General features: G+C 49.1%; 1 protein-coding gene across 3 annotated transcripts; it reads left to right on the plus strand.

Annotated features, from left to right (window-relative positions):
• The first annotated feature begins 7,880 nt into the window (after positions 1-7,880).
• LOC141026271 (uncharacterized) lies at positions 7,881-16,709 on the plus strand. 3 transcript variants are annotated; one of them, XM_073502295.1, is made up of 5 exons: positions 7,881-8,949; positions 9,749-9,839; positions 15,615-15,729; positions 15,803-16,074; positions 16,140-16,709. In XM_073502295.1, exons 2-5 carry the CDS (start codon positions 9,807-9,809, stop codon positions 16,221-16,223), a joined length of 504 nt encoding a protein of 167 aa, XP_073358396.1. In that variant the 5' UTR covers positions 7,881-8,949; positions 9,749-9,806; the 3' UTR covers positions 16,224-16,709. The 3 variants fall into 3 exon arrangements, with proteins under 3 accessions (XP_073358396.1, XP_073358397.1, XP_073358395.1); XM_073502296.1 differs by having other exon boundaries at positions 16,149-16,709; XM_073502294.1 differs by lacking the exons at positions 7,881-8,949; positions 9,749-9,839 and adding an exon at positions 15,006-15,464.
• Positions 16,710-19,560: the final 2,851 nt, after the last annotated feature.

Consider the following 19,560-nt stretch of genomic DNA (forward strand, 5'->3'; position numbering starts at 1 on the left):
CTTGTGGGGGAATCATAGTCTCCATCATGCTTTCCTCACTTGGCACAATGCTCTAAAAAATGATGACCATCACACTTTTATTTACTTACAACTCAACAATTACAACTCAATACTTAGAACAAAGTATGACTCTATGTGAATGCCTCCGGCGGTATACCGGGATATGCAATGAATCAAGAGTGACATGTATGAAATAATTATGAATGGTGGCTTTGCCACAAATACAATGTCAACTACATGATCATGCAAAGCAATATGACAATGATGGAGCGTGTCATAATAAACTGAATGATGGTAAGTTGCATGTCAATATATCTCGGAATGGCTATGGAAATGCCATGGTAGGTAGTTATGGTGGCTGTTTTGAGGAAGGTATATGGTGGGTGTATGATACGGCGAAAAGTGCGCGGTATTAGAGAGGCTAGCAATGGTGGAAGGAAGAAAGTGCGTATAATCCATGGACTCAACATTAGTCATAAAGAACTCATATACTTATTGCAAAAATCTACAAGTTATCGAAGCGAAGTATTATGCGCATGCTCCTAGGGGGATAGATTGGTAGGAAAAGACCATCGCTCGTCCCCGATCGCCACTCATAAGGAAGACAATCAATAAATAAATCATGCTCCGACTTCATCACATAACGGTTCACCATACGTGCATGCTACGGTAATCACAAAATTTAACACAAGTATTTATCAAATTCAAAACTACTCAACTAGCATGACTCTAATATCACCATCTCTATATCTCAAAACAATTATCAAGTATCGAACTTCTCATAATATTCAACACACTCATAAGAAAAAAAATTACTAATCTTGAATGCCTATCATAATTAAGCAAATTACCATGATGTTTTGTAGGACTCTCAAAATAATCTAAGTGAAGCATGAGAGAACAATAGTTTCTATAAAAAAAACCACCACCATGCTCTAAAAGATATAAGTGAAGCACTAGAGCAAAAACTATATAACTCAAAAGATATAAGTGAAGCACATAGAGTATTCTAACAATTTCCGAATCATGTGTGTCTCTCTCAAAAGGTGTGTACAGCAAGGATGATTGTGACAAACTAAAAAATAAAGACTCAAATAATACAAGACGCTCCAAGCAAAACACATATCATGTGGTGAATAAAAATATAGCTCCAAGTAAAGTTACCGATGGAAGTAGACAAAAGAGGGGATGCCTTCTGGGGCATCCCCAAGCTTTGGCTTTTAGGTGTCCTTAGATTATCTTGGGGTGCCATGGGCATCCCCAAGCTTAGGCTCTTGCCACTCCTTGTTCCATAATCCATCAAATCTTTCACCCAAAACTTGAAAACTTCACAACACAAAACTTAACTGAAAATCTCGTGAGCTCCGTTAGTGAAAGAAAACAAAACGCCACTTCAAGGTACAGTAATGAACTCATTCTTTATTTATATTGGTGTTAAACCTACTGTATTCCAACCTCTCTATGGTTTATAAACTATTTTACTAGCCATAGATTCATCAAAATAAGCAAACAACACATGAAAAACAGAATCTGTCAAAAACAGAACAGTCTGTAGTAATCTGTAACTAACGCAAACTTCTGGAACTCTAAAAATTCAGCCAAAATAGGAAGACCTAGAAAATTTGTTTATTGATCAGCATCAATTTGAATCAATATTTTATCACGTTCTGGTGATTTTTAACAATTATTTTCGTGAACAGAAAGTTTCTGGAATTTTCAGCAAGATCAAATAACTATCATCCAAGAAGATCCTATAGGTTAAACTTGGCACAAACACTAATTAAAACACAAAAACAAATCTAACCAGAGGCTAGATCAAATATTTATTCCTAAACAGAAGAAAAAAGCAAAAAACTAAAAAAATAAAATTTAGTTGCCTCCCAACAAGCGCTATCGTTTAACGCCCCTAGCTAGGCATAATAGCAAGGATAGATCTAGGTATTGACATCTTTGGTAGGCAATCCATAAGTGGCTCTCATAATAGATTCATAAGGTAATTTTATTTTCTTTCTAGGGAAGTGTTCCATGCCTTTCCTTAACGGAAATTGGAATCTAATATTCCCTTCCTTCATATCAATAATTGCACCAATTGTTCTAAGGAAAGGTCTACCAAGGATAATAGGACATGAAGGGTTGCAATCTATATCAAGAACAATAAAATCTACTATTTGCAATAATAAGAACATCATTAATTCTTCCCATAGGTTTCTTAATGGTGGAATCCGCAAGGTGCAAGTTTAAAGAGTAATCATCAAAATCACGGAAACCTAGCAAATCGCACAAAGTCTTTGGAATCATGGAAACACTAGCACCCAAATCACACAAAGCATAGCATTCATGATCTTTAATTTTAATTTTAATAGTAGGTTCCCACTCATCATAAAGTTTTCTAGGGATAAAAACTTCCAACCCAAGTTTTTCTTCATAAGATTGCATCAAAGCATCAACGATATGTTTAGTAAAAGCTTTATGTTGACTATAAGCATGTGGAGAATTTAGCACGGATTGCAACAAGGAAATACAATCTATCAAAGAGCAATTATCATAATTAAATTCCTTGATATCCAAAATAGTGGGTTCATTAATATCTAAAGTTTTGATCTCTTCAATCCCACTATTACCAATTTTTGCATCAAGATCTAAAAACTCCAAATTTTTGGAATGCCTTCTAGGTAAAGGTGGATCATATTCAGTCCCATCATCATCAAGATTCATATTGCAAAACAACGATTTAATAGGGGACACATCAATAACTTTCAGATCTTCATCTTTATTTTCATAGAAGAACACACTTTCACAAAGCAATCTTTCTTAGCACGCATCCTAGTGGTTCTTTCTTCGCACTCATCAATGGAAATTCTCATGTCTTTGAGAGACTCATTGATATCATGCTTAGGTGGAATAGATCTAAGTTTCAAAGAATCAACATCAAGAGAAATTCTATCAACGTTCCTAGCCAATTCATAAACTTTAAGCAATTTTTCTTCAAGCAAAGCATTGAAATTCTTTTGTGAATTCAAAAATTCTTTAACACTAGTCTCAAATTCAGAAGGCATCTTATTAAAATTTCCATAAGAATTGTTGTAGGAATTACCATAATTATTGGAGGAGTTACTAGGGTATGGCCTAGGATTAAAGTTTCCTCTATACGCATTGTTACCAAAATTATTGCTACCAACAAAATTTATATCCATAGATTCATTATTATTCTCAATCAAAGTAGACAAAGGCATGTCATTAGGATCAGAAGAAACATTTTTACTAGCAAATAATTTCATAAGTTCATCCATCTTTCCACTCAAAACATTAATTTCTTCTATCACATGCACTTTTTTATTAGTAGATCTTTTAGTGTGCCATTGAGAATAATTAACCACAATATTATCTAGGAGTTTAGTAGCTTCTCCTAAAGTGATTTCCATAAAAGTGCCTCCCGCGGCCAAATCTAAAAGATTTCTAGAAGCAAAATTCAATCCGGCATAAAATTTTTTGTATGATCATCCACAAATTCTAACCATGCGTAGGACAATTACGTATCATCCTCTCCCAAGCTTGTGCAACATGTTCATGATCAATTTACTTAAAATTCATAATATCGTTTCTAAGAGAGATGATCTTAGCGGGAGGAAAATACTTAGAGATAAAGCATCTTTGCACTTATTCCAAGAATCAATACTATTTTTAGGCAAAGATGAAAACCAAGCTTTAGCACGATCTCTAAGCGAAAAAGGAAATAGCTTCAGTTTAACAATATCATTATGCACATCTTTCTTCTTTTGCATATCACACAAATCAACGAAGCTATTTAGATGGGTAGTGACATCTTCACTAGGAAGGCCGGCGAATTGATCTTTCATGACAAGATTCAACAAAGCAGCATTGATTTCACAAGATTCAGTATCGGTAAGAGGAGCAATCGGAGTGCTAAGAAATCATTATTGTTGGTATTGGTGAAGTCACACAATTTAGTATTGTCTTGAGCCATAGTGACAAGCAAGCAATCCAACACACGAGCAAACAAGAAGCAAGCAAAAAAAGAGGCGAACGAAAAGAGAGGGCGAATAAAACGGCAAGGGTGAAGTGGGGGAGAGGAAAATGAGAGGCAAATGGCAAATAATGTAATGCGGGAGATAAGGGTTTGTGATGGGTACTTGGTATGTTTACTTTTGCGTAGACTCCCCGGCAACGGCGCTAGAAATGGCTCGTTGTGGGGAGTCCAAATCTTGACTTTGCTAAAGCCTCCCCGGCAACGGCGCTAGAAATCCTTCTTGCTACCTCTTGAGCATTGCGTTGGTTTTTCCTTGAAGAGGAAAGGGTGATGCAGCAAAGTAGCGTAAGTATTTCCCTCAGTTTTTGAGAACCAAGGTATCAATCCAGTAGGAGGCCACGCACGAGTCCCTCGCACCTACACAAACAAATAAATCCTCGCAACCAACGCAATAAAGGGGTTGTCAATTCCTTCACGGTCACTTACGAGAGTGAGATCTGATATATATGATAAGATAATATTTTTGGTATTTTTATGATAAAGATGTAAAGTAAAATAAAAGCAAAATAAACGGCGCCAGAAATAGCTTGTTGTTGGGAGATTAAATATGATGGAAAATAGACCCGGGGGCCATAGGTTTCACTAGTGGCTTCTCTCAAGAGCATAAGTATTACGGTGGGTGAACAAATTACTGTTGAGCAATTGACAGAATTGAGCATAGTTATGAGAATATCTAGGTATGATCATGTATATAGGCATCACGTCCGCGACAAGTAGACCGACTCCTGCCTGCATCTACTACTATTACTCCACACATCGACCGCTATCCAGCATGCATCTAGAGTATTAAGTTCAAAAGAACAGAGTAACGCTTTATGTAAGATGACATGATGTAGAGGGATAAACTCATGCAATATGATATAAACCCCATCTTGTTATCCTCGATGGCAACAATACAATATGTGCCTTGCTGCCCCTACTGTCACTGGGAAAGGACACCGCAAGATTGAACCCAAAGCTAAGCACTTCTCCCGTTGCAAGAAAGATCAATCTAGTAGGCCAAACCAAACTGATAATTCGAAGAGACTTGCGAAGATAATCAATCATACATAAAAGAATCCAGAGAAGATTCAAATATTGTTCATAGATAAACTTGATCATAAACCCACAATTCATCGGTCTCAACAAACACACCGCAAAAGAAGATTACATCGAATAGATCTCCACAAGAGAGGGGGAGAACATTGTATTGAGATCCAAAAAGAGAGAAGAAGCCATCTAGCTAATAACTATGGACCCGAAGGTCTGAGGTAAACTACTCACACATCATCGGAGAGGCTATGGTGTTGATGTAGAAGCCCTCCGTGATCAATGCCCCCTCCGGCGGAGCTCCGGAAAAGGCCCTAAGATGGGATCTCACGGGTACAGAAGGTTGCGGCGGTGGAATTAGGTTTTTGGCTCCGTATCTGGTAGTTTGGGGGTACGTAGGTATATATAGAAGGAAGAAGTACGTCGATGGAGCAACATGGGGCCCACGAGGGTGGAGGGCGCGCCCAGGGGGGTAGGCGCGCCCCCTACCTCATGCCCTCCTGGTTGATGTCTTGACGTAGGGTCCAAGTCCTCTGGATCACGTTCGTTCCGAAAATCACGTTCCCGAAGGTTTCATTCCGTTTGGACTCCGTTTGATATTCTTTTTCTGTGAAACTCTGAAATAGGCAAAAAACAGCAATTCTGGGTTGGGCCTCCGGTTAATAGGTTAGTCCCAAAAATAATATAAAAGTGTATAATAAAGCCCATTAATGTCCAAAACAGAATATAATATAGCATGGAACAATAAAAATTATAGATATGTTGGAGACGTATCACGCTCCTCGCCCGATGTCTTCCTGAGGGAAACGTGCCGCGAAGCACGCCTCCAAGTGGTGCCCGAGCGCCTCCCTCGTGACGTTGGCAAGGTCGGAGGCCCTCCAGAAGAGAGCCCCCGATCCCTGCCCGAGGAGGGCGCTGGGCGCGCCTTCCTATGCGAGGGAGGGAGGCGCCCCAGGTGTGGGCGCCGATCCTGACGAGGTGCCACTTGCGGCGCCGCTCTCCTGAGGCCCGGTGCGGAGCAGCTGCTTCTTCTTCTTGGGGGCGACCTCAGGAGGGTACTGCACTGCATTGTTGTCCGGGTCTTCGGTTGCTGCGGCTTGGAAGGCGCGCTCGAGGGAGCACACCGCATCTCTTTCTTCACAGGGGACCGTGATGATCCCGCCGCTCCCTGGCATCTTGAGGACGTTGTAGCCGTGATGAGTCACTGCCATGAACTTGGCCAGTGCTGGGTACCCGAGGATGGCACTGTATGGCAGACGGATGTGGGCTACGTCGAAGTCGATGAGCTCTATGCGGTAGTTGTCGCGCTGTCCGAAGGTGACAGGGAGGCGGACCTGCCCTATCGGGGTGGTGGAGCCGTCGGTTACTCGTGAGAAGGGCTTGGTAGGCTGAAGCTGATCGTATGGCACTTGAAGGCTGTCGAACGTCTCGACGGACAAAACGTTGAGCCATGCACCGCCGTTGATGAGGGTCTTGGTGACTTGTACGTTGCTGATGACGGGCGAGCAAAGCATCGGGAGGGCGCCAGCGGTGGCCGCGCACTTGAGCTGGTCTGCCGAGCTGAAGGTGATGGCGCTTGGACCACCTGAGCGGGCGCGTGGCCTCAAGACTGGGGAGGAATGCGTTCACCTCGCGAGCAAACTGCTTGAAGATACGCTGAGAGGCTGGGGCTTGTGCTCCGCCCAAGATGCAGGCGATAGCACGCGGCTCCAGGAAGCCCCCAGCCCCCTCATCGTGATGGTGGTCGTCGTTCCTTCTTGGCGGTGAAGGCAGTGGAGGAAGCCCAGCGTTGCCCTGAGGACAGTCTTCGCAAGGCTGATCCCTCTAGGCGCCCTCGCGAGGCTGGTCCTGCCAGCGGCCCTCACAAGGCCGGTCACGCCACTCCTGGCGAGAGCCACGGTCGTCCCAACGTCCTCCTCCATGTCCTTCTCCTCGGCCATAGCCCCGGTCGTTGCGCTCGGGGCGTCAACCGAAGCGTCTGTCTCGAATGGCCCTGAGCTCTTGACAGTCGTTGGTGTTGTGGCTGTGAACGTTGTGGAAGGCACAGAATGGTCGGCTTCTCTTGGATGACTCGGGCTGGTCTCGGCCGCGTTTCGTGTCCGGCTCTGCCGCGAGCACGACCACTCCCTTGCGCTTCACGTCCTTGGCCTTGGCATTCTTCTGTTCGGGGTCAGCAGCTGGGAGCTCGAGGAGGGAAAGGCGCCCTTCCTCAGCTCGTGCGCACTTGGTCGCCAGGTTGAACAACTCTAAGGTCGTGCACAGCTCCTCATGGATGGCGAGCTCCTCCTTCATCTTGACGTCACGGACGCCGTCAGAGAACGCAGAGATGATGGCCTTGTACGTCACCTTGGGGATCTCGAGGCGAACTGTAACGCCCCAAGACCGACGCTCCAAATGCCTTCCTTGTTTTGCGAGTCAGCTGTGTTATTTATTTGTTTGTTGCATCTCATCTCATAGCATCATGCGCATTGCATTTGCATGTTTTCATATAGCTTGCATCCGTTCGTAGTTGCCGTGTTCCCTGCCTTCGTTGACCGTTCCAGACCAATCGGGTTTTCGCTTCCCTCTTGACCTCGTTCGCCTAACCCCTCTTTGCACAATGCTTCGACCCCTCGCCCGTGTCCGAAACTTCCCCGAACCCGAATCGGACTTTCATTACCGTTGGGTCCGGATCATCCCCAAACATCTACATAAAACATCTCCGTTTTCTTAATTAAACTTCCTAACCTATATTTTTCTCGACCGTCCGATTTAAATCGGAGGGTCCTAACCTAATTCTATTTCCCTTTATATAGTCCACCCACCTACCAAATCAGTCTAACCCTAGCCTAAACCTATTCCCCCTTGCGCCGCCACCCACTCTCGCATGTTCCTCGGGATCCTTCCCTGACCAGCCTACACCTTCCTCGGGATCCCTCCCGATCCAACCAGCGTAGCCGACCACAGCTTCCCTCCTCGATTTCATCCTCGAGCCAATCCCTTCGCCCGTCACCTTTGCCTCGATCCACCAGGCGCCCAGCTCGCACAGGAGAGGAGCTCCTCGATCCCCTTGACCCCGGCCTCGAACTCGACCCCGCCCATGGCCTTGTGCCCCTGCCGTCCTAGCAGCAGCAACAACAACCTCGCCGTCGCCGCCTCAGATGAGCACCGCCCTGACCCGGCCTTCTCTTGTGCCTCGTCTTCCTTTTCTCTCTCCGTTCCATCTTCTCCGGATTCTCTCTTTCTCACATCTCTCAGGAACCCCACGCCACGGATGGCTGAGCCCCTCGCCGAGGTCCTCAAGTCCCGTCGCTGCCTCAAGTTCCTCGCCGGCGGAGTCCTCAGCGCCACCGCGACTGCCGCTTGCCTCGCCCCGGCGTTGCTGATGTGCAGCCGCGCCGTCAGCCCCTGCTCGGTCCGTCGCCTCCTCTGTGTCGCGGCCTCCCCTGCTTCGGCCTCCAGCCTTTGCCGTCGAGCGCCGCCTCCGCCTGGATCCGTCAAGTCCCTTCGCCTCGCCAAGTTCCGCCCGTCGTTCCTCACCCGCCGGAGGGCACCCTCGTTCCCCCGTTCCAGCGCAGCCGCTGTCGACCTCGTCTCTCTGCGAGGAAGACGAGCCCTCGCTCGTTGACCTCGGCCTCCTCAAGACCTGCGCCGTCCCGGTGATGCGCCATGGACGCGAGCCCCTTCGCGTCAAGTCCCTGCTGCCAGCGCCCTGCTTCCTCTGCTTCGTCCCGGACGACGCGACCTGCTTCGCTCGATTCAGCCGTGCGTTGACAGGGTCGCTGCCTCAAGCCGCCGGCCCAGCGCTGCTGCCTCGTCCCGATCTCAAGGCCCAGCTCCTCCCGAGCCGGCCCCTCTTGGGCCTCCTCCACCGACCCGGGCCAAAGCCCATGGTGAGCGCCCCAGCGCCCCTCCTATGTTTTTCCTCCTGTTGGCCCAGCCTGCAGTTTCGGCCCAGTTCTTGTTTTTTTCCAGTCCCGCGAATTTGGCTATTTATGCAGAGTTTACTGTTTTACAGAAAACCCCCTTGATGTTCATGCATCCATAATTCACTACCATGCATCAGAATTAAATAAACTATATATGTAAGATGCTCAGTTTTTCATGTACTTTCATAATATGCAACTTTCATCCATGTTTAAAATGTTTAAACTTGCTGTTTGTTTAATTTTGCTTAAATGCCATGTTAAAATGATTTATTTTATAACTATTTAACCGTAGCTCCGAATTTAATAAACTTTATATGTAAATGGGGTGAAAAAAATGCATAGATTAACATGGTGCCCTTTGTTTTTACTGTTTAACAACATTTAAATATGTTTTAGGGCAGAACAGTAGCTAATTCAAAATATGCACATGGGGATTTTCCAGAATTGTTGTTTGTTGTTCCGGCCTCATTTAAACTTGCCTAGATAGGTGGTTTTCATACGCTTCACCCTTTGCCATGCTTAATAACATTTAATAGTTGGATACATAATCGGGAGAGAACTAAATAAATGCATGTGGTGTTTCGTCAATATGCAACTCGTTGCATATTGAACTCCACCTAATTTGTATTATTGTTTGTTGCACTTTGCCATGCCATGCCTCATTAAACCGGACATGTATCATACTTGATTGTGCATCATGCCATGTTTATGCTTGTGTGTTTACCATGTTGTTTGCTTCTTTCCGGTTTGCTTCTCTCATTAGCTTCGGTTTCGTTCCGGAGTTGTGAGGGTTCGTTCGACTACGTTCATTTGTCTTCTTCATGGACTTGATCTTCTTCCTAGCGGAATTTCAGGCAAGATGACCATACCCTCGAAATCACTTCTATCTTTGCTTGCTAGTTGTTCGCTCTATTGCTATGCCGCGCTACCTACCACTTGCTATATCATGCCTCCCATATTGCCATGTCAAGCCTCTAACCATCCTTTCCTAGCAAACCATTGTTTGGCTAAGTTACCGCTTTTTCTCAGCCCTTCTTATAGCGTTGCTAGTTGCAGGTGAAGATGAAGTTTGTTCCATGTTGGAACATGGATATGTTGGGATATCACAATATCTCTTATTTTAATTAATGCACCTATATACTTGGTAAAGGGTGGAAGGCTCGGCCTTATGCCTGGTGTTTTGTTCCACTCTTGCCGCCCTAGTTTCTGTCATACCGGTGTTATGTTCCTTGATTTTGCGTTCCTTACGCGGTTGGGTGTTATGGGAACCCCTTGACAGTTCGCTTTGAATAAAACTCCTCCAGCAAGGCCCAACCTTGGTTTTAACATTTGCCACCTAAGCCTTTTTCCCTTGGGAGTCGCGCTCCCGAGGGTCATCTTTATTTTAACCCCCCGGGCCAGTGCTCCTCTGAGTGTTGGTCCAAACTAGAGCACTGTGCGGGACCGTCCCTTGGCAACTTGGGTTACGTTGGTACCTGTACGCTTCGCTCATCCGGTGTGCCCTGAGAACGAGATATGTGCAACTCCTATCGGGATTTGTCGGCACAGTCGGGTGGTCTTGCTGGTCTTGTTTTACCATTGTTGAAACGTCTTGTAATCGGGATTCCGAGCCTGATCTGGTCTTCCGGGGAGAAGGAATATTGTGATGGGCTAAGTTGGGACACCCCTGCAGGGTATAAACTTTCGAGAGCCATGCCCGCGGTTATGTGGCAGATGGGAATTTGTTAATGTCCGGTTGTTGAGAACTTGACACTTGACTTAATTAAAATACATCAACCGCGTGTGTAGCCGTGATGGTCTCTTTTTGGCGGAGTCCGAGAAGTGAACACGGTTTGGGTTATGTATGAACGTAAGTAGCTTCAGGATCACTTCTTGATCACTTCTAGCTTTTCGACCGTGGCATTGCTTCTCTTCTCGTTCTTATTTGCGTATGTTAGCCACCATATTTTCTTAGTGCTTGCTGCAGCTCCACCTCATTACCCCTTTCCTGCCCATAAGCTTAAATATTCTTGATCTCGCGGGCGTGAGATTGCTGAGTCCTCGTGACTCACAGATTCTACCAAAACAGTTGCAGGTGCCGACGATACCAGTGCAGGCGACGCAACCGAGCTCAAGTGGGAGTTCGACGAGGAACTTGGTCGTTACTATGTTTCGTTTCCTGATGATCAGTAGTGGAGCCCAGTTGGGACGATCGGGGATCTAGCATTTGGGGTTATCTTTTTTTCATTTGGATTTGACCGTAGTCGGTCTATGTGTGTATCTTGAATGATGTATGAATTTATTTATGAATAGTGTGAAGTGGCGATTGTAAGCCAACTCTCTTTATCCCATTCTTGTTCATTACATGGGATTGTGTGAAGATGACCCTTCTTGCGACAAAACCTACAATGCGGTTATGCCTCCAAGTCGTGCCTCGACACGTGAGAGATATAGCCGCATCGTGGGCATTACACGAACGTTGTTGAAGCGCTGGATGTACTTATGGAGGGTCTCCCCTGGCCGCTGCTTGATGTGGCACAGGTCACCCGTGGCCGGAGGGTGATCATGAGTGCCCTGGAAGTTGGCGACGAAGCGGTCGCGCATGTCGCCCCAGGAGGAGATCGAGCCCGGAGGCAGGTTCAGGAGCCACGAACGAGCGCCGTCCTTGAGAGCCATGGGGAACCAGTTCGCCATGACTTTCTCGTCGCCGTTGGCCGCCTCGATGCTCAGCTCGTAGAGCTGCAGGAACTCCGCGGGGTCGGGGGTGCCGTCGTAGCGTGGAGGCAGGTCTGGCTTGAACTTTCCCGGCCATGCGACGCTACGCAACTCGGGGGTGAAGGCGCGACAGCCCGCGGTGGCCACCGGGACCCTTTGCTGATGTGGAGCCCTGCCCTTGATGTCCGCGCGCCGCCACCGCATGCGGCTCATGGTCTTACTGCAATGGTGCGGGGAGCATGGGAACGTTCTCTCGCGGCCGGGGGATTTCTTGGCAGCTTCTTTCCTCTCGTGCGGGCGCCGGACGCGGTGGGTTACGCCGGGGGCCGCGCGCCTTGGCGCCAAGACACCGTCTTGGCGCAGAGGTGGTGGAGGCGCTCCGTGGGCCACGTCGCCTGCAGCCGGCGGAGGACGTGGCAGCGAGAGAGATGGCACGGGAGAACCCCCTGCGGCGCTGACGAGCTCAGCGATGCGGTCGAGCCAGTCCTTGTAGAGGCCGTCGACGGGGCGGTAGCGCAGGAGCTCGTGTGCCATGAGCAGCACGGCCTGCGCGTCTGTGGGAGTGCGACGAGCGTGAGACGACGAGCCGGCCAGGGTCAGTGATGGGGTGGCGGTGCGGCCGTCCCGCCGCACCGAGGGGTGTAGCGAGGATGCTTGCTGCTCGTTTCCCGCCGGGCCGGTGGCGGTGTTGGCGGCAGGCGACGAAGAACGACGGGGAGGCCCGCCGATAGGAGCCGTCTGAGCGACGCGGGTGGCGAGGGCGGCCCTGCACTCAGCACGGGCTCGACGGGCGTCCGACATGGAGGCGATGAAGCGATGGGACGCGGATTGGCGGAAGGAAATTCCGGCGCACCCCTTGTCGGTGTCAAAACCGGCGGATCTCGGGTAGGGGGTCCCGAACTGTGCGTCTAAGGCGGATGGTAACAGGAGGCGGGGGACACGATGTTTACCCAGGTTCGGGCCCTCTCGATGGAGGTAATACCCTACTTCCTGCTTGATTGATCTTGATGATATGAGTATTACAAGAGTTGATCTACCACGAGATCGTAGAGGCTAAGCCCTAGAAGCTAGCCTATGGTATGATTGTTGTTGTCCTATGGACTAAAACCCTCTGGTTTATATAGACACCGAAGGGGGCTAGGGTTACACAGAGTCGGTTACAAGGGAGGAGATCTACATATCCGTATTGCCAAGCTTGCCTTCCACGCCAAGGAGAGTCCCATCCGGACACGGGACGAAGTCTTGGGTCTTGTATCTTCATGGTCCAACAGTCCGGCAGAAGTATATAGTCCGGCTGTCCGAGGACCCCCTAATCCCGGACTCCCTCAGTTGCCCCTGAACCAGGCTTCAATGACGATGGGTCCGGCGCGCAGATTGTCTTCGGCATTGCAAGGCGGGTTCCTCCTCCGAATACTCCATAGAAGATTTTGAACACAAAGATAGTGTCCGGCTCTGCAAAACAAATTCCACATACCATCGTAGAGAGAATAATATTTCCACAAATCTAATCTGCTGACGCATTTTGCAGCATGACATCACACCACGGCCCGGTCATTATTCGAACCGTTTTTCACAACCAGCCGCTGCACATATCGCGAGGCGTTTTTCTTGGCACGTCTTGTCGAAGCAGAGATCGTGTCCCCTTATCACGGGATTCTCATCAATACGGGTGTGGGTAACCCAACTGCGCCATCAATTATGGCGCTTGGGGAATAAGCGGTTTTACCAGGCAAGTGGGGAGGCGCAGAATCCCTGCTGCCTTTATAAGGGGGTAAGGACTCCCTTTCGCACCCACGCTTTCGACTTCCCGTTTCATTCCCCTCCGCCCAAGCTCCATCGCCCAAGCGTTCATCTTCTCTGCCCACAAAAGGCCTTCCGAAGATGTTCGGATCCGGAGCAGGAGGCAAATGGATGGCCTCTACCGTCCGAGAGAAGGATATCAAAAAGCTTCGGGAGGCCGGGTACCTGACCAAGAAAATCAGCCACCGACTCCCGACGGCGGGACAGATCATCCCTACTCCAGAACCCCACGAGAGGGTTGTATTCCTCCCTCACTTTGTCCGCGGGCTAGGGTTTCCCCTCCACCCATTCGTTCGCGGCATCATGTATTACTATGGGATCGATCTTCACGATCTGTCCCCTAATTCCTTTCTCAACATCTCGACATTCATTGTCGTGTGCGAGGCTTTTCTCCGCATCTCGCCGCACTTCGGTTTATGGCTGAAGATTTTTAATGCGAAGCCCAAGGTGGTGAGCGGCGAGCACGCCGAGTGCTGGGGCGCTATGGTGAGCAAGATGCCCAACGTCATATGGCCAATGGGAACCTTTAATGATTCTGTCAAGGAGTGGCAACAGCAGTGGTTTTATATCACTAAGCCGCGCGGCACAGAATGGGCCGTCTCCCCCCGAGTTTACATCCTGGGTCAAGAAAGGCCTGGACTGGTCCTCGTCCGACGAACTGTCAGTGCTCCAGACGCGCGTTAAAGATATGGGAGACAAGGACATTGAACTTGTCAATGTGGTCCAGGTGATGCTAGTTCGCCGGATCCTGCCTTGTCAGCACCGGACTTGCAATTTATGGGAAGTCGATCCGGCCAGGCACCAAACCTTGCGAGAGCTTTTCGGCTCTTCGCACAAGGACATTTGGAAGGTGCTTTTCAAGTCCAGCAAATCATGGCCGGACTCCACCGAGGACCGCGGGTACCAACTGTCCCGCCCTGCAAGTTCGGTAAGTCATCAAACTTTTTACCCGCGTAACCCAAAGGAAGCGCTTAGCGTGTTTTATACAACTCTCCCAGGGCTGGACGAAGAAGGCGGAGCGGATCCATTGTCCGGCTCCGCTGCCCGAAGAACCAGCCGTCCCACTTCTGACGAAGATGCTGGTCCCAGCGCCTTACAAGGTGCCGAAGAAGACGGCCGGGAAGGAGGCCAAAAAGACCCGGGGCGGCCTTCGTCGCCGCGGCACTTCGGACACAATGTCTGAAGGCTCTGATGCCCATTCCACCTCTGAAGAGGACGAGGAGGAGGAGGAAGATGAATCCCCTGCAGGGGGAAGAAAGAAGAGGACGGCCTCCATACACTTGGAGGCCGAGCTGTCCAAAAGGGGAAAGGCTCCTCTTCCGGAGGAGTCCGCTGCCGCCGCCGACAGCGGCCCGGCATGGGATCCCAGGGCCCAGCCCCTGGTGAACTCGTAAGCATATAAAATCCGAGTACGTTTTAGGCATCCAGACTCATCATGGCATAGTATTTTAACCTAAGCCATATTTTTTGTAGTCCGGCAAAGTCCCGTACCAAACAATCCTCATCAGAGGATTCACTGAGCTCAGATGCTATGGAGAGCGGGACGCCCCCCAAAGGCCCCTTCCTCCAAACAGGTGCATAACACCGAGGCTTCGTCCCAGAAGGACCCCGACCAAGGAGGAGAGAAAAAGACCGTGAAGGCGGCGCCTGGAAGTCAACCCTCAGGGGTCGGACACATGGGGGAAAAGATTCCCATGGGAGCTGACGGCGGGGGCCATCCTGAGTTCGGCTCCCAGCCGGATGCAATTCCGGAGATCTATACGGCTCCAAAATCAAGCAGGCAGCCTCCCTCGGCTGGAGGGGGCGTGCCTGTTCCATCGGCAACCTCTGTCCAACCAGAGGTGTCGGATGCTTTGTTGGTGGCGCTGAAGAGCGCCTCCATCGTTGATGAACACCGTGCCCTTATGGGTGCGGTGATTGAGAAGATTCAGTCAGCTGAGAGTGGACTGAACGAAGCCTGTATCAGCCTTATAAGAGGCTTTGAGGTATGTTTTATGATTTTTCGAAGAGTGTCATAGTATAGATAGTAGCCCCTGATACACTGTTCGGTGAAAGAAAGAACCGGACAGAGGATCGAATTTATGTTCGCAGGAAGACTCATTGAATGACATCTATTTCTCTTCTGTTATAAGCAGGCGTTTGTAGCGGCTGCTGCTTCTCATACTGCGGAGATCTTCGGGCTGAATCAAAGTCTGGAGTGGGCCAAAGAAGAACTTGGCCAATTGAAAATGCAGTTGAGAGATAAACAAGGTATGCACAAGTCTTGTTCGCGTTTATTGCGAATGAATTTTCAGTATGAACTAAGCTTCATGATTTGCGCTAGGGGTTGTGACCGAAGTCGAAGCCCTTAAGAAGGCTGTGGCCGAGGCCGAGGAAAAGGCAGCCACAGAGCAGGCTCTTCGTGAGAAGCACGAGGCCAGGGTTATTAAAGCTGAGAAGGAGCTGCAAGAGGCCGTGAGGAAGTGCGAGACCTTGGAGCAGAGTTTAACGGAGAAAGAATCCGAACTCACCCTGGCCCATCAGGCCACGAGCGATGCCCGGGGGGAACCCAAAGCGCCCTGCAGGGGATCCAAGAGGCGAGAAAGATCACGGCGGGTAAGGCTTTTTCCATGTAAAGCAAGTATTTGAGGGGAAAACTATGTTTCTAATTTCGAATCCAGATTTATCAGGGGTATTTGCCGAGCTACCCCGCAGCATATCAGATGCCGCCCAATTCTACCGAGCCGAAGAAAGGAACATTGTAGATAAGCTCTTCTGGTCACAGTATTTGGCACCGAATTATCCGGTGCCTTTTGCTGATCAACTAAAACAGCTGATCGAACTGCATAAGGCGACAGAACTAGCCATGGAAGATTTGGTTATTCGGCTATGGCCTGCCGAGCTGATTCCAAGCAGCTACTTCGGGCTCGTGAAGCGGCTTGTAAGCGCTTGCCCTTGACTTGACGTCATCAAGCGGTCGATCTGTATAGAAGGTGCGCGAATGGCCTTCGCCCGCGCAAAGGTGCACTCGGGGAAGATGGATGTTGAGAAGCTGAGGACCGAAGGGCCGCCAGAGGGAAAGGAGCACCGCAAGCCCGAATTATATTATGAGAGTGTCCTGAAAGGATCCTACCTTGCAGCGGAGCTATGCACCAAGGACATTATATTTCCATGAATGCCAATCATGTTGTCCTTTGTAATGTTTGAACAAGGTCATTTATTTGTTGCCTGTTATATAAAAGTTTACCCTCCTGTGCGGCCGTTTTATATGTTAAACTTGAGAGTTGGCCAGTCGTCGGCTTCTGCCCCCACATAAGAAGTATGGGGGTGTTCGGGATAAACCTGAGCACTCTTTATCCCAGTTTTGGGTCCTTCGAAGGAGGTGCCCAGCACAACGAACCAGGCAATCGGACTATAGGGCTTTATCACTCTCACTTAGCCATAGGAGCTTTAGTATGGTAGGCGCAGCCCCTGGTGTTCGGAAGACCGTACTAGGGGCTCTATAAGCACCTGATCGAAGAAAAAACCGATCCATCACACGCTGCATTGGTTATGGCATTATGCGGGAGAAATCCTTAAAGATTTTGTGACCTCTCGAACAGCTGACCCGCTCTCGCCGTATCATGACAGTCAGTTTTCGGCTTTCTCTACTGAGGTGCTCGTCCGGAAGAACCGGGACACAATCACAGTAGTTCTCCCAGTGCTACCTTAGCTGATATAGCGGAACGTAAGGTACCAAAACATGGGAGCCGGGCAAACCCAACTATTGACCCAAGACATGATTCGGAGCTGATGCATATAATGCTATAGGTTCAGGGTGCCGAACTTCCATGAAGGTGTTCAGACTTTATTGCCGTGTTATGGGTAAAACAAAGCCCCTGGCATATTTTAAGGCATATCGCTGTGTACGGATGCCACTTGACAAAAGAATTTCAATAAGAAATAACAGCAGGTAAACGTCATATAAATCCACATGTTGTATTTGAATAGTACGTCTATGCGTATGGGTACAAGTAATGTGATAAAAAAAGGAATATGATTGCGGAACCTGCTGAGACCAGGTGGAAGAGGCTGAGTGCGGATCCTTAATATAGCCGGATGGTCATTGCGGGGAATGTCGAAGGATTCCCTTGCGCGTTCAAGCTGCCTCCGTATAGCCTGTCCTGGTCGACGCGAAGGTGAACCTGTGAAGGAAATGTAAGAAATATTTGCGTGCCGGAGAGCGGTTGAGCCGCGGAATGCGGCCTGTCCTGGCCTTCGCCGGAGTGTTTAATTGAGCTCTGGACGAGCCGGGCTATCCTTTCACGAAGTAGTTCGGAGTCCCTTGATGGTGTCCGGGAGCCTGGACGTCGACTCGAGGTTCGGCTGCAAGGTGCTGCTCGTTGCTTCTGCTGTTAAGGCAGTGGTGTATTTGCTGGTGCCGAGGGAAGGTTCGGCCTTGCCACTAACCGTGATGACGCCGCGTGGACCGGGCATCTTGAGCTTACGGTAGGCATAATGTGGCACCGCGTTGAATCGAGCGAACGCGGTTCGTCCGAGCAGTGCCTGATAATCACTGCGGAAAGGGACGATTTCGAAGATTAACTCTTCGGTATGGTAATTTTTTGGTGATCCGAAGACTACCTCAAGGGCGATGGAGCCTGTACAGCTGGCTTCCACACCTGGTATGATGCCTCTGAAAGTGGCTTTAGTGGGTTTGTTCGCCGAATGATCGATGCCCATCTTGCGCACTATGTCCTGGTAAAGCTGATTTAGACTGCTGCCTCCCTCCATAAGGACTCGAGTGAGGTGGAACCCGTCTATTATTGGGTCGAGGACTAGTGCGGCTGGATTGCCCTGATTGGTGTTAACCGGACGATCCGTGCGGTTGAAGGTGACCGGCCCTAGTTTATATTGTGGGACGACTAGTTCCGTTAAGTCGGCATCCCTAAGGGTGCGTATCCGGTCCGAGTTGGTAATTTGGGTGGTATTTACCACATTCACCGATTGAATATGCGGGGGAAATTTCTTTTGCCCTCCTATGTTCGGTGATCTGGGCTCTTCGTCGCCATCATCGCTTTGAGGCCCCCCTTCTCCGTCTTTGGCACCTGCCCTGCCGGCTTGTTTGAAGACCCAGCATTCTCTGTTGGTATGGTGGCTGGCGTTCCTGGGGTGCCATGAATTTGGCATTGGCGATCGAGTATGCGGTCCAGACTGGATGGACCCGGATTGTTATTTTTGGGTGGCCCTTTCCGCTGACCGAACTTTGAGCCCCTGAACCCGGCATTAACTGCCGTATTTTCGGCGTTTTCACCATATTTGCGGCGCTTGTGTTTGTTGCGTCGTGGTTTGCCGTTGCTATCCTTGGCTTCTGATATGCCAGGTTTGCTTGCTGTATTGGTACTACGAGCCAACCAGTTATCTTCGCCCGTGCAAAAGCGGGTCATAAGTGTCGTGAGGCTGCCATTGATTTTGGCTTCTCTTGGCCGAGGTGCCGGGCAAGCCATTCGTCGCGGATATTATGCTTAAATGCCGCTAAGGGCTCTGCATCCGGCAGTCGACAATTTGGTTCTTCTTAGTTAGGAACCGGGTCCAGAATTTCCTGGCCGATTCCCCTGGCTCCTGAGTTATATGACTTAAATCGTCAACGTCCGGCGGTCGCACATAAGTGCCCTGGAAATTATCCAGGAATGCATCTGCCAGGCTCTCCCAACTTCCGATGGAGTTTGCCGGCAAGCTATTGAGCCAATGCCGAGCCGGCCCTTTGAGTTTTAGCGGGAGATACTTGATGGCATGTAAATCATCTCCGCGGGCCATGTGAATGTGGAGGAAGAAGTCTTCTATCCATACCGCGGGGTCTGTAGTACCATCATATGATTCAATTTTTATGGGTTTAAACCCTTCTGGGAATTTGTGATCCATTACTTCATCAGTGAAGCATAGGGGGTGTGCAGCGCCTCTGTGCCGGGCTATATCACGACGCAGTTCATACGAGTCTTGTCTGCTGTATTCGGCCCGGCCGGATTTGCTTTTAGCATATCCGGCGTGACGGTCATCGTCCCGCGTTGGGGCGCGCCCCCATGATCCGTAGATCGATCTTGCATGTTTTGCTTTGTTTTCCAA

Source organism: Aegilops tauschii, chromosome 6, assembly GCF_002575655.3.
Source record: "Aegilops tauschii subsp. strangulata cultivar AL8/78 chromosome 6, Aet v6.0, whole genome shotgun sequence".
Classification (NCBI taxonomy): domain Eukaryota; kingdom Viridiplantae; phylum Streptophyta; class Magnoliopsida; order Poales; family Poaceae; genus Aegilops; species Aegilops tauschii.